The sequence below is a fragment of the Puntigrus tetrazona genome, chromosome 2 (genome assembly GCF_018831695.1).
Source record: "Puntigrus tetrazona isolate hp1 chromosome 2, ASM1883169v1, whole genome shotgun sequence".
NCBI lineage: Eukaryota > Metazoa > Chordata > Actinopteri > Cypriniformes > Cyprinidae > Puntigrus > Puntigrus tetrazona.
In genome coordinates, this window is record NC_056700.1 from 23597116 (window position 1) to 23621291 (window position 24176).

Consider the following 24176-nt stretch of genomic DNA (forward strand, 5'->3'; position numbering starts at 1 on the left):
CAATTATGCAACTTACCAGAGGGATCTTCCCAGTTTAATGGCACTGTTTGTTGGTAACGAACGCTCCTTTGAACTTGTTCGGTCACACAGAACAAATCTGAAGTCGATGGAAAATAGACAATATTTGTACACCTGTAACAGTGCTTCTGTTGAATTCCGGTTTATTTGTTGCCTACAGATTACGTTTAGTCTAATGAACTGAATTACTTAATGGCAGATTTACTTATTGTGATAATTATCATTAATAAATGTCATTAATTTAGTCTGCGGGTTCAACATGCACAACATAAAAGGTCCAATTTTTGAATTCTATATTTTCTTTATTTTATAGTTATTGGAATTAACAAATATATGTGATGTAAACAAATTTGAACTAAATTTATATAGACATCACCTCATTATCATGACAATGGAAAAATATAGCTAAAGGTTCAAAGGTTTGGGGTAATTAAGTTTAAATAAATTAATAGTTTTCTAAAGCATGGATGCATTAATTGATTAAAAATGTTGGTAAAACCTTTACAATGTTACCAAAGATATCTATTTTAAGTAAATATGGTTCACTTGACCTTTCTATTAATTTCTATTTTAGTTAACAAAGATGAATGTTTTCAACATTGATGATAATACTAATAATTATTATTATTAATAATGTTTCTTCAGCATACTGGAATGCCACGTGTCAAGTGTATCATTTTGTGCCATCAGTATCACAAAACTTAAATAATTGTTTTCAAACAGGTTTTCTAAACATTTCCCCATTTTCCATTGGTTAAAGTGACAGAAAGTCCCTCCCCAACCTCACATCATTGGTTGAGCTCATATTGCAGTGTGGAGCTGCAAAAAACAACTCACTTCAGCTTTAAACCTGAACCTATTTAGCTGTAAGGACCTTTCAGGTTTGCCTTAGCATTCATTCATCAAGCACAAACCTGCCCTGCCCTTAAAAACTGATCCTCGTCCAAGGAAAAGACGAGCAGATCAAGGCATAGCATGAGGACTTCAGAAGAATGAAATTTCAAAGACTAGATGTTGAGAAGTGAGGTTATTTGGGATTTGTTTTTAATGGTGAGGTGTGGAAGCCTGAAGCTCTGGTGAATCTACTGTGTGTGATGATGTCACTTGACTTCATGGCATAAATTATTATTTTTTGACATAAAGCAGATGTTAATTGCCTTTTAAGTGCTTTGCATTGTTATGTATGACTGTACCAGCTTCAAAACTGCAGTCTCCAAATCCATTAGCTAAGATTTCCCTCAGCTAATGGACCTAATCTTGGCATCGAATGATTTAATTCGGGATTTTCTTGACTAAAGATGCCAAATGGTAACTAAATCAGGTTTTTTTCCTCAATGGTTTTTACACATTTTTTTTTTAAATGTAGGCAGCTGTGATTATATAGCAGACACGCATGGCTGAATGTTCCTGTCTGCCCTCTTTTCAGACTGACTCAACGCCTATGATTATTTATGTATACATTCAATATGTTCTCTTCCTCAAGCTTGATACACCTAGGAAAGAAAAATGACAAACAACGCCTATTTAATATCTTAATTGTTTGTCTTAGAATTGTAATATCTTTTTCTGAACAAAAAGTAGTTGCCAGCCCATTTCTGTACAATTACCTTGTTTTGTAGGTTAACTGAAGATAGTTTAAAGAGTCGATTTGATGTGTCATCAGTGTTATTATTTTTTATTAGGACTCTAGCCTAAAAAAAAAATAAATAATAGAAATTCAATTAAAAAAAATATTATTTGAAATAAAAATAAAGTTATATATATATATATATATATATATATATATATATATATATAAACTATTAAAATTTACATAAAATTACTAAAACTTTAAAAATTTTAATTAACTGAAAATGTAAAAAAATACAAAAATTATTATATATGTATATATATATATATATATATATATATATATATATATATATATATATATATATATATATAATAGTACAAAATGATCATGTCAAATTTGTATACTGTATTATTTGGTAAAATTTGTCTATTTAAATTTTCTCCAAGAAACTTTATGGAAAACTTGATATAAAAATGCCGTTCTGAGCAAGCAACCACTGAGCAATAAAAAATTTTCCTCTGAGCTTTCTTGCAGATCAACATGCAACAATAAATAGTTGTTCTTGTCTTGTTTTGGACTGTTTAGTTAATGTGGAAGTTTCTTAAGGAGTCTGTAGCCCGTTTATAGGAGCTGATCTTCTGCGTCTGAAGACCTCAGCGCTCTGGAATACAGTTCTAGCGCTCAGCCAAACTCTGTCAGCTTCTACAGAAGCCATCATGACGACCGGGTCAATCTCATGTTGCACACACTCACAGCTTTTAAAGCTCACGTCATCTCTGACCCCATATCAACTTGTGTGTGTGTGTGTGTGTGTGTGTGTGTGTGTGTGTCTGCTCGTTCTCTCTGTATATGGCTATTTTTGACAGCAAGCTTACATTCCATAGTCTGAGACTCCGAGGGTCTTTTTAGTTGTGTGTGACTCGCTCTGTTTACACTTCGTTAGGTAATGGCAAACCCACAACCCTCTCTTCAGGGTTTTACTACACTAAACACCTATTAAACCCCAAAGCTAAACATTATTCTGCTACTGAACTCTAAAGTCACTTTATTGCTTTGAGATACTAATATATGGCTCCAGCAGTTAGAGTACTCGGTGAAGTTAATGAGATCTCTTCAGTGTTGCCAACTGCTTTCAGGTAGCTAAAATCGGTAGCTAATATATCACTGATTTATATAAAGATGAATATAGATCATTGGGCAGATGAGAACTTTGTCCAAGATGTTCATATCTGTCCCTAAACCTAGGGAAGTGCAGGGAAGTCTACAAAACAGCTAAATTGGCAACATCTCAACATTTTTTAACATCTTAGTTGTTTCTAAACAACTTGCTCAGATTTGAGATTTCAACATGAACTCTTTTTGTCAGCTTCTTACAGAATCTAATTATATGGACTGTGCTCCACTAAAAGCTCTGTTCTCTCACTTTGTCTCATTTATTTCACAAAAATGTTTTTACAAAAAAACATCTGGGTAAAATGCATACTCATAATGAAGGACGGATGGATAGATCTGTTCTGTCGTTCTATAATTTTATTTATCATATTATGATCATTCTGTCCTTTTATCTATTTATTATTTTATCCGTCCTTCAGATAAAGAAGTATATATTACTGGCCTAAGATTCTCAAATTTTTTTATGACAAACTTGCATAAAATTACACTATAATATGATGGATGGATAGATGGAATGAAACGATGACAGAACGATACTGTCGTTCTATTAATCTTGCTATCATTCTGTTGGTCATTTTATTATTTTTGCTATCAAATATTTGATCAGATTAAGATGCATACAATGGGTAGGTAGGTAGGTAGATAGATGGATGGATGGATGGGTGGATGGATGGATGTAAGTTGTAAGATTCAACGAATGCGATCCGACCCAACTCCCAACACTCAAGAAGTACTAGAGACCGGACCGAAGCAGTCTCACCATGTATGGAGACAGAGCAGCCAATGCCCTACAGCAGCCCAACCACTGTTAGTAACACGCTCATGGAATGTACACTCACAGAAAGCACAGACACACTGGGCATTCATTAGAGAATAAATGACTGTTTGAAAGCATAAACATGAGCGCAGTAAATCCACAGAGGACGTTTTCATTCCTGGATCACGCCATAGAAACAAGCCAGCACTGGGATCTATCACACACACACATACACACAGCGTGAAGCCGATCAGCAGGCCGGAGGAACTGTTTAGGCCTATCTGACATTACTGTCCCGGCGTGTCATAACAAAATCATCTAAATCCCTTTCACTCACTCTTTTTTTCTTTTTTGTATTATTCAAATATTTACACTAAAAAGTACTACAGTACGCACCAGCGCGTAACTTAAATCAAGTTTTCTCGACCGCATTTCACTCTGGGAAGTCGTGCGCGCTGGAGGACAAGCATATTAGTTTTAAACCTAAATTGGCCCTCTGAAAGAGTTAGATAGACCTCTTATCAGGAACAGGCTGACCCTGACCTACTTCAGTGTGTGTGTGTGTGTGTGTGTGCTGGTTGCCCAGCCCTGTGTGTCGCTGCGAGAGAGCGATTTCATCTCTGCGTGACTCAGCTTCTAGTGAACTCTGGGAGTGGACCCTGCACTTCCTGTAGAGCCGAACGGGCTGAGTCATCAAAGCTCTCACTGACAGGAAATGCATCACCAACCTCGACGCATCAATCTTTAAGAGGGAGGGGCCACCGAAATGCATTATTCATGTGCAGCGAGCGCAAGACGCACCGTATCACATTAGCAGGCAAAATTACGTTCGCGAGCATTTTGTGCGCATGTGTCGCGATATTAGGTGAAATGCACATGATTGCGTACATTTCTGAGGTTGTGTTTTAAAACGCGCTCATGAGTGATGGTACAGATGTGACTAGCCCTCCGCAGACTGTTTGCTCAAACCTTGTGTCTGTCGTGGTCACGGTATCCTAGCAACAGAGCCCTCCATGTAAGCCCAGCTCATTCTGATGTGTATTTATGAAAAAGGATCGAAAACACACTGAATTCAATTGTCAAAGCCTCAGAATAATGATGAAAGTGAGAGGAAACAAGTCCCTTTTTGAAATGCTTTTGTCTGTTTTTGAAATGTTTATGAATCTGATAATATACGCTGGTAAAACTGAATATAGCTACTGATTATACAGCTCTTGATTTTTGAGTGGTCAGTTTCTGCATTCTGCGATTCTGGGATTTTTGCTAGTTTTCAGATAAAACCATTTCAAATCAAGGTTTCATTTGTTTATTTACTAAGAAGATACAGGATAATATATAGTCATCTGCTCATTATCCCAAAATAAACCCCTTCGGGGTGAAACAGGATCCCTGTGGTAGTTTATTTTGCTGTAATGACCATCGGACCATCGTACGTTGTCTCAAAGGAGCTACGATTGAAACGCAATACTGTTTACTGCATGCTTAGTAGTTTATACCGTCTAATATCTGTTTATATGACATACTATTAAAATAGCACGTGAAATTGTATGCAGCAATAAACATTAATATGATTTTCAGTATGACCTGAATTTGTTGACCATTTTGCACAGTATTGCACAAGCGGATTAAAATGATGATATCAGAAATCAGTTTTAGTCTAAATTGATAAAAATCTTTTGGCGGGCTCATCAAATAGTGCGTTAAATTTCAAGTTCACTAACTTTCAGTTTATATCTCTGGAAATGGAACATTTAGAACACCGCATTGTTGAATATTATATTCCATGTAGTCCAAACTTACACTATAAATTCTATTAACAGCGAACATATATAGTCTTTTTTCAGATTTGTACGTTTTTATGCTCAACAAGGCTGCAAATATTTATTTAGTAAATATTGTGAAATATTATTACATTATTTTTGAACTACCGTTTTTTCTATTTTTATATATTATTAATCCCCTTTTTCAGCAGCCGTTACCGCAGTCTTAAGTGTCACATGACCATTCAGAATAAACTTATTTGACCAGTAGTGTGCGTGTATGTATTTTATAAAACGAAATATATTGAGTTTGTTCATCTTGTACTTAAATATAAATATATTTTTGTATATATTTATGCATTTTATGCTCCGTCTCTAATCATTTTGACTATAAAGAGTATTTAGAACGCAGACCACAGCCGAATTTGAGACGTTATCAGACGAGTGTGTGTGTGGGAGAGCCCTACACAGGACCTGAAAGAGATCACCCCGACTTTGAGGGTAAAGGAGGAGGGAGGGTCGGATAATCCCATGGAGACTATACGGATAATCCCGGGATTATAATCCTAATCCTGTGTCACACTGGACAGCTCACATTGCCGCTAATCGGCTGTAGCGCCCTAAAGCCACTGTGAACACTGTTAATCCTGTTACTGAGATCCACGTAATCTCACGCTGATAAGGTAATCATACAGAGAGTTAAATGTCTATTTGTATGTCTACATGCGGGCCAGCCAGCAATATTCACGTGTAAAAGTTCTTTTGTGCGAAACCCTTTCGCAAAAAGGTTAACGGATAGAAAATATTGTCTTAGTAGAAGCTAGTGGGAAAAGTCTCCCACCATGACGGACAAGCAAACATCTGCGAGTGGAGATGTACACATATCCGAATGACGTTAATTACCGCAGACAGCTCCGTGACCTTTGACCCCACCCTTTCGCTCCGGATGAGCCAGGCGTGTGGTCGCGTGAGAAATGCGTAAGGAAATCTTGACAGGCGTGAGACAACGACAACAAACGTGCACCGTGAGAACCTTGGCAGTGACGGAGGCGGGTCGCGCAGCGAGAAAAAATAAAGAGGCAAAGAAACTGTTAACGAGAAAAGAGTTGGCAGAGCCAGCGACAGCCAACATGACAGCTGACCAAGATCCTACTCTCTCTCTCTCTCTCTCTCTCTCTCTCTCTCTCTCTCTCTCTCTCTCTCTCTCTCTCTCTCTCTCTCTATGCTACTCTTTTTTCTTTCCCCGTCAACCACAAAACCGTAGTCACAGATGAAGCAATAAATGAACATTGCGCAGAAAAAGAACTACGCTTTTCTGAGAAATGCGGCGTTGAGCTCGCTATCTTGATGCTAGAGTGTGTTGCTTAGCGGTCGCCATGGTGAGATGAGACAAACGCAAAGCAGTAGCACGCTTTTCTTCAGCGAGGCGCATGATTTGAGATAGCATTTATGTCTTCAGCACGAATTTTGATCATTTGGTTGCACGCCAAGACGTAATAGTAAGGGAATAATGGTTTAAGTACGAGCGATAATAATGGTAGACGCCGCTAAACAAAACCAACGTATGGACCCTCGATTTGAAAAATAAATGCTTTGGTAAAAAAAATAAATAATAAAGTGTCATAATTATCACATAAAATGCCTGAAATGATGATACGAATCAAGATTGAGATACGAAGTCAATGATGAGATATAGAAAACATTTCAGGAAAAAATCGAAGTGGTGACGTTTATTCATAATTATGAGATTAAAAGTCAAAATTGACAAAATGTTTAAATTGAATGACAAAGCAAGATTGTAAGATACTAAGTCAATTATGAGATAAAAAAAGCAGAAATTATGACATGCAAAGGAAATTATGGACCAAAAGTAGAAATTAACCAGAAATGGCAAAGCGAAATGACAAGATTACAAGTTAGTTATGAGATAAAATTAGATAATTATAACATAAAAGTCATAGTTATATGATAAAGCAAGATTCTAAGTTAATTTCTAGATAAAAGGCAAAACTGTAAGATAAAAGTTAGTTAAATTACAAAAGTAGAAATTAAGATGCAGTGAATTTTATGATGAAAACGTTAAAATTATGAGATAAAAGTCATAATTATGGGATAAAAAGTCTAAATTATGACATGCAAAGTTTATATTATAAGACAAGAACAATTATGGCAAAAAGTTGGAATGGACAAAAAATGACTAAGATGTTAAGTCAATTATGAGATAAAACTCGAAATGATGTCACTGCATCATAATTGAGATAAAAATTTTGACATAAAAAAATATTTATTTTTAGATTTTTACAATCATAATTTTGACTTTTTTTTGCATGGTTTATGTTTATTAGGTGGAGGAAACGGCCTTGATTCTCTTCATTAGTGCAAATGAAGAGTAAGACTTATTTCATTAATATACATTCACAGAATGAGGGGGAAATGGTTAGATCACTATTGAGCACTTAGACACACACACATTGTAGAACACGTCCGTCAGTAAACCGTAAGTCAGCGCAAGTACAAAGGCACTCTGTTGCTGCGGGACAGCAGCGGCTGACACTATACACGAGGATGAGACCTTCCTCCATCCCCTTCAATTCACACACACTCCCACATTTCATCTGTGCTAGGATTGTATCCATGTCACCCATTCTACGGTATATAGATACATTTTGGACAAGTTTAGCTTGTTTACTGTGCACCACACAAAACTGAAATCTTCCCGTTATAATCAACAACTAAATACTTAGCTGATTTAATGACAGTATAGACTGGTGATTTAATGGACGCCTTTAGACTAAAACTCTCTCCTATCCTTGTTCAGTCAGCTGAACCTTTTGTAACTTGAGATAGGCTGAGTTGTGGCTTTTTTTGCGGAATTTTAGTCCTGCTTTGAAAGGGAACGTCAGCCGATTCACAAGGATGAGAGGACGCTTCTTGTTTCTCGTTAAATTCAAAGGGTCAGAGAGAGTCACGTGAAACTAAATCAATCTTGGTGCAAGAAAGAGACTGACGGTTGACTAAGTGGATTTCAGGGATGAAAATGCTGTGCATGAAACAGGTTTGTTGATATGCATTCAGCTGTATCTTTTATATGTATGCTAATTTTTCAGTGTATGCATATGCATAGAAACTGCAACAGAGGTGATTGGAAAACTGTTTTTTGTACGTTGCCATATGCAATCAGTGACCTGAACGACCTGCAATAGACTGCATCCTCTCTCTCTCTCTCTCTCTCTCTCCCTCCATCAGCTGTCAGGAGGCAGAGTGACTTTCTCTCCAGCCTCTCTGATTTCACTGACAGGGCTGTCTGTAGTGCACTGACTGAGGATCCTGTTTCAAATGTGTTTCCTGCCATGCACAACTGGAGGTTTTTCGCCCCAGTGATAAAAAAACTCCAAACGGCACATGAAAAGAAATATTAGCACCTAGAATAAGTGCTTCATGAACTTGCCAGACAGAGCTATATTCACTCAAAATTGGAAATGCCATTTTATAGTGGATTTTTTAATAATCTTCTTTCTTTCTGTCTTTCTCTATTGTGCATATGCAAGCAATTGCGGAATAATTTGACATTTTTAAAAAAGGATCAGCCTTTAAAAAAATGTTTTATTAGATCATTGTAACAAAATTCAGTATGGCTCAGTCGAGTCAGCAGCTTATAAACACCATGCAAGCGACAAAAATCAATTAAACAAAATAAAGCCAATAGATATTCCAAGTCAATAAATAAATGATGATTTATTGTACTTCATCAAGATGATTTTGCATATTGCTTGAATCTTTAAAACATTTGCAGTATGCAACATTATTCATATTAATATTAAAGGTAACACAAAAAAGGTATCATTTGTTAACATTAGTTAATGCGTTAACATTAGCAAACAATGATCAACACGTCTATTAGGCTTTTATTCTTAATGTTAGTTAATAAAAATACAATCATTCATCAGCTCATGTTACAAACACAACAACAAGATGAATACATGCTGTAGAAGTATTGTTAAATTTTACTCCACTTTCTGTTGTTTATAGTAAAAATATATTTTATTTGCTGCACACATAGTTATATACAAAATAAAACTTGTAGTGAAACATAAGCTTAGTCAGCTACTCAGAAGTACAACATGGCAGATAAAATAGTAATAGTTAATGGTTAGGTTTGGTAACTCCATAGCTCCAGATGTCACGATACTCCAGATCTGCCATTTTCTCCATCTGAATGGCTCTTTAGTTCAACGAATCGTGTCCTTACATGTGTGTGTCATGTGACCCGAGCCCCCATGCTGCAGGAGGTTATGGATGGGGTGAGTGGGGTTAGATGGGGTGAGTGTAACTCGACTCCGGTAGCCCTGACACGTACGGCTCGCCTCATATCACCCACCTCCCATAAACACGTCTTTCTTTTCTCCTTCAGCTTGATACCATGCTCATTCTTTCCCCTCCTGCCTCCTCTTTTCCTCTTTCTCTCGACAGGTCAGTGAGAGTACAGTATAGATATTTCTCGCACATGCTCAGTAGCACCGTGTTACACCTTTCACAGAACATTCTCACCCACACACCCTTCAACATGCACAGGCCCGTATAAAACACACACACAGATCCTTTCAACATTCACATTTGTATCTGACTTCCTTCAAAGTTTGACTGTGCCGACAAATATTAAGTATCAGTGACTACATTTGTGATACCTATATGTATATGTGTGTGTGTGAGTGTGTGTGTGTGTGTGTGTGTGCGTGTGTATATAACACAAATTATATTATTATTAATAATTGCAAGCATTACTGAATTATTAGTTAATTATAATAAGAATAATAGCAATTAGCTATAAGAATAATAGCAAATAGCAATAATAGCTCCTCTGTCGCTTTGGATAAAAGCGTCTGCAAAATGACTAAATGTAAATGTAAATGTAATGTAGCAATAACAATAATTATAATAAATCATTTTATAACATTTTAACAAGCTGGCAAAATCAGTTAGTGGATCGTTTTGTATTGTGTGTGAAATAAATTGTAATAATTAAATACAACATTATTAAATTATTTATTCAATAAAATAATAATAAAGCATCTTTATAGCAGCTTTAACTTTTAATAAGTTGATCATTGTCTAAATGTGGGGGAAAACCATCGTTACATTATTTATTAAATAAATAATCGAATACAATTATGTATAATTATTATAATAAATTATTATAGTTGCAAATTGAAATAAAATGAAATATATTGCTTAACTTTTAATATGTATTTTTAATATTGCACAACATTTTAATTTGATTTTGGTTTCAGATTTTAAACAAATTGAGTGCTATAATTGTAATAAAAAAATATATATCATATTTCTGGTATCTGTCATGTACAGTGAGAATTATACATTTGAAAAAAGGTAATAAATAACAGCAACAGCTGCTAAGGTCGTAACATTTGAAGATATTTAGCAAGGGCCTTTATTTTTGAGTGCGAGACATTTGCGTGATCTAAGTTTGCAGAAATTGAGAAGGAACTAATAACAGAGAGTTTTGAGAGAGTGTTGTTTCACACAGGCCAGCCTCACTAATGTCTTCAACAGATGGTAGAAACTTCAGCTCACAGAATACCAGCCAGACACCCTTTGATTGGCCGGCTCACGGCCGAGTATGTGTGCGTTTTATTTATTTACATGCTGCGTAGATAGAAGCTCAAACTGACGTCACACTTCCAGAAGGTTCTGCTATCTGCTTTAGCCTCTCTGTCTCTGTGCCATACCACCGACAGTCGTACGAAGTCGATTCAGCTGGAATTAGTTCGTGTTCAACTAAAAATAACTTATTCTTAATGCTCTGGCATGTTATTTTGAAATGCATATGTTACCAAACTGCTAATGCGTTGTGTAAATGTGATTGTTGGACAGCTGTTTAGTCAAATCAAGTCTTGTAATAGATAAGTTCCTGGTTTATTTGTGTTGGGGAAACCACATTAATAGTGTTTGCAGCTGGTGGAGATCTTCGCTTTTTACGTCATCGGTGACCAGGATGAATTGACGATGTCTGTCGGCGTATGATAGCGGAGGAAGACAAACCCAGAGCGTGTTTAACATTTAGGGGTGTGTTTGTGTGTGTGATACTGCTGAGGGACATCTGACTCCCTGCTGTTTTCCCCTCGAATTGACTGACCTGACCTCTCGCTCGCAGTGTTTGTTTAACAGGGCCCACACTTATTATGGAATTGGTTTCGACGAAATGGGTGTAAAAGTGCTACACATTTATATCGTCTCTACAAAAACATTAACTATTTATGGGGTTGGGGTCTTTGTGTGTGTGTGTGTGTGTGTGTTTTTGTAAGAAGGTAGGCTGTGTTCATTCAGCCAGGACACACAGTTAATCAAAAGTGACAAGACATTTGTAATGTTACATAAAATGACTGTTTCATATACATGCTGTTCTTTTGAACTTTCTATTCATCAAAAAAAAAAAAAGTATCATGATTTCTACAAAAATATTAAGCAGCACAATAAATTAGCCTATAACAATGATAAGTACATTTACAGCATATATTATTAAAATATTTCTGTATATTAACATTTTTATTTATATTTATATAATTTATTCATTTATTCATTTTCTACTGTTAATCCGGGGCCGGGTCGCGGGGTCAACAGTCTAAGCAGGGCCGCCCAGACTTCCCTCTCCCCAGACACTTCCTCCAGCTTTTCCGGGTGAACACCGAGGCGCTCCCAGGCCAGCAGAGAGACATAGTCTCTCCAGCGTGTCCTAGGTCTTCCCCAGGGCCTCCTCCCGGTGGGACATGCCTGGAACACCTCCATTGGGAGGCGTCCGGGAGGCATCCAGAACAGATGCCCAAGCCACCTCAGCTGGCTTCTCTCAATGTGGAGGAGCAGTGGGTTTACTCCGAGCTCCTCCCGAGTGACTGAACTCTTCACCCTATCTCTAAGGGAGCGCCCAGCCACCCCACGGAGGAAACTCATTTCAGCCGCTTGTATCCGGGATCTCATCCTTTTTAGTCATGACCCAAAGCTCATGACCATAGGTGAGAGTAGGAACGAAGATCGATCTGTAAATCAAGAGCTTCTCCTTCCGGATCAGCTCCTTCTTCACCATGACAGACCGGTACAGTGACCGCATTACTGCAGAAGCTGCACCGATCTGTCGATTTCTCGTTCCATTCTTCTCCCTCACTCATGAACAAGACCCCAAGATACTGAAACTCCCCCACCTGAGGCAGGAAGTCCTAACAGATCGCTGTATTGCTGTATTGTTCAGAAACGTAAACCGGTCTTTTCGTGTATATATCACAAAATAAAAATAATGATCAGAAAGTATTTCATTTCAACCGCGGAACACACCATATTAAGTTTAAGTCCACCGATGTTTATCTACTCTTCTGTCTGATTGGTGGTTAAGAGTAATTAACTTTAGCGCTAAAATCCATGCATACAGACATTACAGATTTACTCGTGGCAAAGCAAGTACTTTAAAGGAATTCCTTAGCTTATTACCGTTACTGTGGCAACCAGGAAGTGCACGGCTTGAGCACATTTTTATATTGACTTATATTGAAAAGGTTTCAATTCAGTCGATCTTTTTTCCCCGTTTTAATATGGATCTCTATGGAGACGGGCTGTAGACGGCGGATAGCGGCGGCAGCACATTATATACGAGTTCTGATTGGTCAGATCGCCTGTCAATCAAGCTCCATGCGAACGGCCAGTTGTAAAGGCTTCGCATAAAAGCGTTTTTTGGATGCTTAGAAGAGAAGTCATTTCAATTTCCAAAGACGTTTAAGCCCTGTGTGGCCATCCAAATCCATCTGCTGGTCACAACTGCATAACGCTCTCCTAAAGTGCTGGTTGCAGAGATAATTGAACATTTAGCCACAGAAACTGTCAAAAAGGCTTTATTTTGGTCGCAGCAGACAGACATGGCGACAGGCGTCAGATGAGAGCAGGTTAATGACCGGCTGCACCGGAATGGCCGGTGTCCTGACATGCTCGCCTACGCAGCCCAGATAAAGACACTCATCATCCGAGTGTATGCGGACGGGGGGGGTCACACGGGTTACTGTAGATCCATAAAGTCGTCAGATGAATTTCTCTCGCACTGATGTGACTCGTTAATCGATACTCGGCTAATCAATTGAGTGACAGCCTGTCAGGGCCGATTCCGCATGGGCTGAAAGCAGCTGCGGTCAGATGCATTAGAGCGGAGGGCTTTCCTGTGCACTCAATACTGTCCGCTGGAATGAGAACAGGGTGTTTCCTCTATCTGCTGTGAAACTGAGAGAATGAACCAGAACTGGAGGTGCCAGTTCATTTTCAAATGCAAATATCGTAATATCGTTTTGTGTACACCCATGCTAGGTGTTTATGTTGATCTATGAAAAGTGCGTGTCTACTTTGTAAAACAGGGATAAAACTTTAATGTTATATTATATAAGTAGTTTTTACCAATATTTAGATGCCATTCAAATTTATAATTTATATCTTGAATTTGTTAACACCTTTGTATTTTTTTTGTTAGTAATGTTAATTACTTTCGTTAGTCATTTTTAATTAGCTCTTTTAAGTTCCTTTATGTTTTAGTTTTCTCTTTTTTTTCCTCCGCTGTCAAACAATTATTTTGTGATTAATCGCTAAATACACAGACATGCAGAACATATGCATTTACATTTATACATTTGTATTAATATAATTTGTATTATATCTAAATATATTTAATTTATAAACATAACACATTTTTCTAAATATATACATGCATATTTAGGCATAATAAATATACATAGTACACAAACTTTTATTTTGGATGTGAATAATAATATAATATATATTAAGCACATTTGGGAAAACACAATGTTAATAAATAACATATTTATGCATATTTGTTTTATTTTATTTTATTTACTTGCATAAATCTAACAGACATGTCCCCTTTCTTTTCTTCTCGTGTTCTTCGTCTCTCTCTGTTATTCTCAGGGTCGTTGTTCCAGAGAGAACTGTAAGTACCTGCACCCTCCTCCTCACCTGAAGACGCAGCTGGAGATTAATGGCCGTAACAATCTGATCCAGCAAAAGAACATGGCAATGCTCGCCCAGCAGATGCAGCTAGCCAATGCCATCATGCCAGGAAGTCAGCTTCAGCCAATGGTGAGGCTCCATTCTTGTGACCTCAAGAGGCCGTTCTATACATAAGCATTTTCTGTAAATGTTAGTCTAATGTTAGTCTAATGTCTTTTATTATATACTAACTTAGGTTTTTGTTATTTTTATATATATATATATATATATATATATATATATATATATATATATATATATATATATATATATATATATATATACACAGTATTCCCAAAAAGTAAAAAAAGTAGTTATACTAATATGTGTGTGATACTTAAATACTTATTAAAATAATAATTCATAAAACACAATTATGTACTGCAGTGGTTCTTTTTATAACTGTACTCAAATAACAGTGCTTATTTTTTTGACCCTTGACTATATCATTTGCATAAGTCACAGAAACAGAAAGTGGATTTATAGCAGCGTCCCTATATCAGTTTCATGTTATTTTCGGTCTGTTTCAGCCTATGTTTTCGGTCACCCCAAGCCTTGCAACCAACGCCAGTGCAGCTGCTGCAGCGGCCGCCGCAGCTGCGTTTAATCCGTACCTGGGCCCAGTGTCTCCTGGGCTGATGCCCGCAGAGATCCTGCCCAGCGCACCTGTGCTGATGGCGGGCAGCCCTGCTGTGGCATCCGTGCCGTCCGCTGCCAACGCCGCAGCTGCTGCTGCTTCAGCGGCGGCCGCCCAGAAACTCCTCAGAACAGACCGACTGGAGGTATGAGGTCACCACAGAGCCAGTTACGTCACGACACACCGCAAATATCTTTCTTTCACACCTATACGCGTTTCAATTTTTATCTGCGTGCAAGTCGATGGCAAGTAAGAAACAAAGGGGCTGCTGCCCTCTGCTGACCACTGAAAGGAAAAACACATCTCCAGATAGTGCTACAATACCGGCTGCGTGTTCAATTAAATAATGTTACAAAGTGCACAGTGTGTACTATATGCTGCCAACCGTTTTAAAAATACGCTTAGGATGTAGTATGTACTGTTAAGTGCTTTTATCTGCAGTATGCTACACTACTAAATATGGGTTTAATTTATGGGTTTATTATTATTATGTTTTAACGCAATTCATTAGTTATTTAAGTTTTCAAACAATTAATTATTACTTAATACTTTTGGAAATGGAAAATGGAAATTGTATGTTTTTTTATATTATTATTAATATAAATTATTATAATATAATTGATAATTATATCATAATGTATTCATGGTTTATATGTATAAAACAAGCTAAGTTGGTATAAAATATGGGTAAAATGTTTTAACAATTATTATAACGTATAATGATTATTAACAGAATTTGTTATGAATCTCATTTTGTATTTTTTTATATTTGTAAAATAACATCAATTGGGATCGTTTTAAAACATGTGAATTGTTTTATATATTATAAATATATTATTATGAGTGCATCGCATTGCGGAGTACAATATTTTATGCAGTGTGCATTTTAGCAATATTTTCAGTTCTGTTTAATAACCGGAGTTACGGACCGCAGCTTTAAATTAAAGATTGCAGGGTTTTTTGTTAATGAAACCTCGGCTAATTAGTCGACAATTCAGCAAAATAGACTTTTTTTAGTCCCTCGCTATGCCGAACAATGCGTTAGAGCTGTGTGTGTTTTCAGGTGTGTCGTGAATACCAGCGTGGCAACTGCTCTCGTGGAGAGACGGACTGCAGGTTTGCCCACCCTGCCGACAGCACAATGATCGACCCCAGTGATAACACAGTGACGGTGTGTATGGATTACATAAAGGGCCGCTGCTCCAGAGACAAGTGCAAATACTTCCACCCTCCTGCGCACCTGCAGGCCAAGATCAAAGCGGCCCAGCACCAGGTCAATCAGGCCACGGCCGCCGCTGCCATGGTGAGCACGTCCTCTGCTGCACATCACACGCACATATTCATGTAATACTGTTCTCATGCATCATACTGTTTGTGGAATTAACACTTTCTTAGATGCTCTATATTTGACCTTGGGTTAACATTGACATTTCTGTGCCATTTTAAAGGTTGCATTTAAAGCACTGGTCTCAAGCTCAGTTCCAGAGCTCCAACACTAGTCAAACACACCTGATCCAGCTTAACAAGGCCTAGAAATTTCCAGACGGGTGTGATTTGGAGCTGGTTGAAGCTAAAATGCGGTCATCCAGGAACTGAGTTTAAGACCACTGATTTAAAGGAATTGTTCACACAAAAAAGAAAATGTACTCACCGTCAGGCCACCCTAAATGTGGAATTTTTTTTGTTCATCGAGAAAAATTTGCAGAAGGTATAGTGCATTATATAGTTTGCTCGCTAATGGATCCTCTGCAGTGAATGGGTGCCGTCAGAATGAGAGTCTAAACAGCTGATAAAAACAGCACAGTTATCCACAAGTAATCCACACAAGAACATCTTTTAAAGTGAAAAGCTGCACGTTTGTAAGAAATGATCTCTTGTCTGAATTAGGACAGAAGTAGGCACAGATCAAGCACAGTTTACAAGCACAAACAGGCATAAAGGGCTGATTTGATGTGAGAGGACAATAGACTATGGACTTGAGGAAGCGTTATTATGGTTTATAAAAATAATAATAATGGATTGAGTCTTACAAACACGCTGCTTTTATTTTTACCTCTTAAGACAATAATTGATGGACTGGAGTCATTTTGTGGATTATTTCGATGTTTTTGTCAGCTGTTTGGACTTCTGACGGCACCCATTCACTTCAGAGGATCCTATGGGGAGCAAGTGATGTAATGCTAAAATTCTCCAAATCTGTTCCGATGAACTGACAAACTCATCTACATCTTGGATGGCCTTTATTTGAGTGTATTTTAAGCGGACTTAAATATTTGGTTAAACTATTACTTTAAAGAAAAAGTACCTTTAAATAAGTATTAAAAAATGTTTTCGTACAAATTGTGTAGGGATAGTGTACTTTATTGGTATGTATTTGGTTTTGGGTGGTATATATTATATAGTTTTAGGTTTTTACAATATATTTGATGAATGATTGTTTCTTATGGACTATTTTTGATAGAGTTCTGTATAAGATATTTTATACCTACGAGTCATTGCCATCCCCATTTAAACTGCGTTTAATACGTAATTTCATCATCCTGTCGCTAAGATGGCAGCGTCCTAGTTATTTCTATGTAACATTTCTCCACATTAAATGTATGTTTGCAATCCAGTGCAATGTTTTCCACTGTTGACGTATTACAAGTATGTTTACTGTCAATGAAACCCTGTTAATGTTACCACAATTGATGTACTTGTTAATTGAATCTCAGTACAGAGTTTTCTAAAACAGAATGGACTGTATTTCTGCATGCCTTAGTCCTGATATCCCCCTGTATACTGCATTCCAATGATTTGTTTTTATTTGTTTTTTTTCTCACCTACCCAAAATGCACTGCTGCCCCCATGATGCACCTCTGCTTGCTGTTTATGTTAATGCGCTTGAACCCCATTGGCCCATTGCCATCATGTGCTCGCTGCCTGCTAATTAAGACTCAGTCGGCTGTCAAATCACTGAAGCGACCCCTCGAAGCCACCTTTGACCTGGTACTATGACCTTTCACCTTTTTGCTTGGCATGTTGCTTTATTGTAGTGTCTTAACAACAGAAGAAAGATAATTTGCAAGCATAGTCCTTTTGTTATCTGTTTATTTAATGCCTCTGTTGTGTTCTGTGTTACCATGTCGTGTGATCAGCTGACTGCGGCGAGCATATTGATAACAGATGTGCCCGTCTGCCGCAATCAGATCATCACACGTGTGTTATTCCAGGGCGTGAGGACAGGGCCAGATGTTCTAAACTCTAGTGACATGGCTTCTATGTGTTTATGTTCAGTATGCATGTTTAGTATCTCTGTGTAGTGCATGTGTCTATGGGAGGGGTAGCAGCAGAAGAATACTAAAGCTCCACCATTAAAGCAACAGAAAAGTTCTAGTCTCTTTCTCACACTTATCATGGAGTGAGCAGTGCAGTTTATTTTCCTTTTTTTCTTTTTCTTTTTTTTTTTTTCCTTTACGAGTTATTTCCGTCACTTTTGTCTGCTGTACATTTGAGTAGTGCTACGCTTGCTTCATTTGCATTGAGTTAGAAGTATGGATGTTGTAATGTTAATGAATTAATACTCTCCTGATGTTAAACTAATAATGTAAATTACAGATGCTCAGTGCTAATTTTAGTTTTATAGCAAGAGAAACTGGCTCTTTGGCTTTTGCTTGTGCCGTAGACATGTATTAGCTGCCGCTTGCTTGCTTGTTTGTCAGAATCGAGCCCTGTGATGTTTTGCCCTCTGATGATAATTCTGTCTTTTTCTTGTTCCTTTCCTGTCTTTACTCTCTTCTACACGTCCCGACCCGTTCCCCATGTCCTCCACCCTTCCCCTTCCCTGTGGTCTTATTGGAGCAGGGAATTCCTCACAGTGTCATGCCACCTTTACCAAAGCGACCTGCGCTTGAGAAAGCCAACGGTGCCACGAGCATGTTCAGTACTGGCATGCTCCAGTACCAGCAGGCTTTGGCCAACATGCAGTTTCAGCAGCAAGCTGCCTTTATTCCGTCAGGTAGGGCTTCTCATCAACCCTGACCACTGCTTGATCTCACCTTTGACCTTTCTAAACCATTAGGGATGCACAAAGACATGGGATAATTATCTATTTTTAAGAGACAGGGTTCCCGCAGCCATGCCAAAAAACAAAACGGTAACAAAGTAGTAACAGGGTAGGTTGATTTTTGTTTATAATATAATACGTATCTTGTATATATATATATATATATATATATATATATATATATATATATATATATATATATATATATATATATATATATATTAATTGTATACATAAGAGTATATATATATAATAATAATAATAATAATTTTTTATTTATATATACTGTATATATATAAAGAGAGAGAGAGAGTAGTCAGAGTAGTCATTTGAAGATAAAAAGTTAATAAAATGCATTTTGACAAGAAGTTTCAGCTTTTAGTGCAACTTTGATGAAATTATATATTATATATATAATTGGCTATTATATATTTCATGTATTACTTACTATTATACATATATATAGTATGAAATATGTGTTAATACTCACCCTACCTAATCATTTTTATATAGTATAGTATGCTATCATTTGTATTAATAATATACATTTCTCTAATTTTGTAATTTAACAAATTATATATCATAGTATTTTAATTTTTGTAACATTGAAGTAACCTCTAATTGCTAGTTTTATAAATACAGTATAACACAGTATAGTATAATATAATTTAGCGTAATACAAATAAAATAAAATACAGTTATATATTATAAATGTTTCTTTAAATAGTTTAAATGTTCTACTTTACAATTACTTTATACACGCACACATTTATATATAGTACATACTGTATGTATGAATATAATACATTGATTATAATATAATATTATGCCAATGATTGTCATTATAATATAGTATACAATGCTATAAATACTATTAGATGGACGGATGAATTCTAAATGAATTTTAAAAATCTATATCCAAGAAAAAAAAAAGACATAGAAAAAAACATTTGGTCCAAAGGTGTGGGAACCTTGCACTTCATGCAACGTTAACTGAACAATAAGAACTGGGGCTGTCTGTCAGTTTCTCTGTATCACCTCATCATTGTATCACATTTCTACTCTGAAACATACCTGTAGTTGAGCTCATGGCTTTCACTGCAAAATAGAGTTGCCAATAACCCTGGGATGCCCCTCAGTCATACTAACGTCTGCTATGGTGACACGTACACAAGTTTCTGTGAGCTCACAAATACATGTGCTCCCTTCCTGAGTTCACGGTTTTATCAACTAATCTGTCTCTTATGGACATCATGCTGTATCACTGTAATGATTATTGTCTTCCTTTAATTATGATTTCTTCACTCTAACCAACCTTGTGATGGGCTGTTGTGATTCTTCTCCCTTTCCAATCCACTTCCTGTTGCAATGCATGATGGGCAGGCTCAATATTGTGCATGACCCCTGCAGCGAGCGTGGGTAGGTTTCTAGACTTCCTCCTCTTAGTTGTTCTAACGCCCTCAAAATCCACAAGGGCGAAAAACTGGCCTCGATAAGCAGGCATCTCTGTGAGCGCTTCACTTACGAAGCATCTGCGATTTGAAGTTAAAGTCAACATTTTTTCAGTAAAACGACACACTTCCAGGTGAAACGCAATATTCAAGAATAAATTGATTCATTCAATTGCACCGGATTAAAAAGTGAAAAGTGGCTTTAATCACGAAAGTTGCCAAGTTGGAGGAAGCGGACGAAAACTAATCGTCGCGTTAACATGCGCCAGTGCGTCATGCAAATTCGATTATTGTATATTATTATTACGTTTTGAATTCATGTTGACTTTAAATACAAACAAATATGGTTTCTTTCACTGTAAGTTGTAATTGTAGTATTCTGTGTCCATTCGTTTGTGGGTTTTGGTGGCTTTTTAAAGAGCTGTTTCACCTAAAAAGGAAAATTCTGTCATTTATTCTCATTCATGAAAAACAAAAGGATAAAGTTTGAGTGTATAATGTTGCTGTGCAAGTTTAAAAATGTGAAATGAAGAATAGTATTTGAGTCTTTTTAAAATAATAACAAATAATATATATGTTTTTGTCTTAATAATATGATCGTTAATATAACTATAATAATAATTGTAATAATATATGTTTAATATTTATATATATATTTTGTATTTATTATAATAATATAAATATTAACTATAAAGGTTTGTATGGTATATAATATATGATGATACTGTAAATAATTCAGTGTAACAATTACTGTACACTGCGTATGTACTTTTGTCAAACCTAAATATTATTTGATCATTATTAATATAAAATTGTATTGTACAATTCTGTTACATGGGTTTGCGTGTGACAGTGTTTTAATATCTCATAGAAATTATAGTGTTCGCACACACACACACACATATATATAAAAATTACATATATTTTATAATATTTAGGTTTGTAATTCTGGAATTTTCATTTTTGGGTGAACTATCCCTTTAAATCCTCACACTGAATTGAACAGTTTGTAGTTGATACTGTTTTTCTCTGCAGTTGTTTTGTGCTCAGATAATCAGTGTTGAGCATGATGTTCAAGTAACAGAAAACGCGAGAAGGGTTAAATGTTAAAGTAGTACATGGAGGCTGAAACCTAAATGCAAAGTTTATGAGATGCCATGCCTTTGTTTCCTTCTCCTTGTAGCTCTTGATGTGTTGGCTCATATGACACTTTACCTGCCCTTATGTCTTCTTTAGAACAATCTCTCTTGCCACAACTTTTGGTTTGCCGTTTGCTGATATCACCTTCAATGCTCACTTTTCTTTCCATACCCCTCTGTGTCCACTCACTCATCATGTTTGTGCACCTGTTGGCCACACTCCCTGTATGTGTGCTTATACCATTTTCCCTCTGAAAAGTTCCCATGATGCACGGCGCTTCCCCGGCCGCTGTGTCCGCAGCAACCACATCTGCCACAAGTGTTCCCTTCGCATCTGCATCAGCCAATCAGGTTTGCTCTTTTATGGCCTTTTCTCTCTCTCTCTCTCTCTCTCTCTCTCTCTCACACACACACACACATGCACCCACCCTCTCTTTCTGTCTGATGGATGTTTCAGAGTGCCGGGGGCCCTTTATAGCGATCTCTCCCCCTTGTTGGCCTACACAGGTTTTTGATAAGTCGTACACTTTTTGTGGTTCTTCAAACAAACAGATTTGCAGCGATAACATGCATTTGACCTGTAATTTTCTCACTGCATACATTGGTTGCGAAAAACGAGAGACTCCGCTATGAAGGCAAAGCTATGCATTAAGTAAACCGAGTTGTTTGAAGTGTATTCTGTGCAGGTTTTATGCACTAGAAAATTATCTGAAATTGCCTGAGCGCTGTGAAAATGGTGTAAAAATGTAATTGAAGCGCAAGAAAAAACTGAAATTGCTCTTAAAGCACCGTTACAGTAGCATTTCTTGTTATATTTGACGGTTATAAATAGCATTTTAATATTGGTTTTTTTGTCCTTTTTTATTTTGAGGACTCTTCTCTATCAAAGCTGACTACCAACGAATACATGCAATTGGTATGTATGAGGTAGTTTTTCTTAGTCTTTTGCTTCAGGTACATCTTTGTCGGCTGTGAAGAATAAATTATTTCATTTTTTTCCCCCGCTTCACTTTGTTGTTTTGCTGATCAAGCAATGTAAAAAAAATCTGCTTAAAGGGTTTGTTCACCCCAGAATGAAAATTCTGTCTTTAATTACTCACCCTCATGTCGTTCCAAGCCCTCAAGACCTTCATACTTCTTAGGAACGCAAATAAAGATATTTTTATGACCCTCCATAGGCAGCAATAGATCAGAAATGGACCGAGCTGAAGTTGAGCCAGTGATGTCACATTGAGGGTTTTACCAAAATATTTTCTACTTTTCTGGCCCTGGATCATTTCAGTTGTGTTGCTGTCTAGAGAGCATCACGTAGCTGTTCGATTTCATCAAACATGACTTAATTTGTGCTCCGAAGATGAACGAAGGTCTTACAGGTCTAGAACGACATGAGGGTGAGTAATTAATGACAGAATTTTGTGAACTAACCCTTTAAAACTGCTCATATGAATGCTATCACATGTCTTTGTAATCAGTACAGACCAGCGTTACAGGTCACAGTGACAAAATAGTCTGTTCTAAATTATACCTTTTTTAAAAAAATGGGTTCTCTGTGGTTTGAAACATTAGATGTTAGTAGAGACTATAAAGCAGGTTTTGTAATACCTTCAGTTATCGAAATAAAAAGTGAAGGTCAACAAGTTGGAAAAATGGAATGTGCATGGGACACCACTGACTTCCTGCCTCACTTGAGAAAGATTTATACTAATAAGCAATGGTTCATCATTTTCCTGAATGGCATTTCTTAATTTGTGTTGTGTTTGACTCATTCTCTTCTTAACTGTCATGGGGAGGGAGTGAGGGTGAGGGAGAATATTTTAGTCTTTGAAATGATTTTTGTAAAAATAAAGGTCGTAATGAGTCTTGTTTCATGCATTTTTTCTCCGTTCATCTTCAGATTCCAATAATATCTGCAGAGCATCTGACTAGTCACAAGTACTTGACGCAGATGTAGTTCCAGTCCACAACAGTAAGTGATTTTTGTTGAAATTTTCCAGAAACATGCTGAATCTGTGCTCTGTCTGTCTGAGAAATTTAAATGTAATAGTTTGATTAAAAATAAAACGTTACTCAACTTTGGCCATTATTTTCTCTCATGTCATTCCAAACTCATGTGTGGTTGTGGTTGTTTTCAATAGAGCCTTAAAGGAAAATTCTGTTATCAAAAGTTTTTCAAGCTACAACCTGTGACAGTTTGGTTACAAAACATAAGAACCACTTTTATTTTTATTGCAGATGACAGAGTAACTTTCATTGTGTTGAAAAAAAAAGAGAATGATTTAAATGACATACAAGTTTAAGTCTGTTCATCACACAAACTATTATGTGGCTTCAGAACAGTTAAAAAGCTGAGTTAAAGTTTTTACACCTAAAAATTAACATTCTGCCATCATTTTAGTCACCCTCGAGTTGTTCCAAACCTGTACAAGTTTCTTTCTTCCATTAAACACGAAAGAAGATATTTCGGAGAATGTAATCATCAAACAATTGATGATAGCCACGGACTTCCACAGTACTGAAAAGATAACTATGGAAGTCAAAAGCAGTTTGGTTTTGTTTATTCCTGCTATGGCACAAC

The 24176-nt window shown here is 36.7% G+C and overlaps 1 protein-coding gene across 20 annotated transcripts in view; it reads left to right on the forward strand.

Moving 5' to 3' along the window:
- mbnl1 (muscleblind-like splicing regulator 1) overlaps positions 1 to 24176 on the forward strand; it is a 61103-nt gene that overhangs the window by 33352 nt on the left and 3575 nt on the right. For 7 of the 20 annotated variants that reach the window (XM_043252984.1, XM_043252987.1, XM_043252985.1 and 4 more), the window contains 9 exons: positions 14249 to 14419; positions 14860 to 15111; positions 16030 to 16269; positions 17901 to 17954; positions 18810 to 18963; positions 20395 to 20430; positions 21861 to 21952; positions 22467 to 22517; positions 23496 to 23567. In XM_043252984.1, the coding sequence (XP_043108919.1) occupies positions 14249 to 14419; positions 14860 to 15111; positions 16030 to 16269; positions 17901 to 17954; positions 18810 to 18963; positions 20395 to 20430; positions 21861 to 21952; positions 22467 to 22517; positions 23496 to 23552 (1107 nt within the window). In that variant the 3' untranslated portion in view covers positions 23553 to 23567. The remainder of the gene's footprint in view (positions 1 to 14248; positions 14420 to 14859; positions 15112 to 16029; positions 16270 to 17900; positions 17955 to 18809; positions 18964 to 20394; positions 20431 to 21860; positions 21953 to 22466; positions 22518 to 23495; positions 23568 to 24176) is intronic. The other 13 variants (XM_043252989.1, XM_043252988.1, XM_043252992.1 and 10 more) reach the window with 13 other exon arrangements.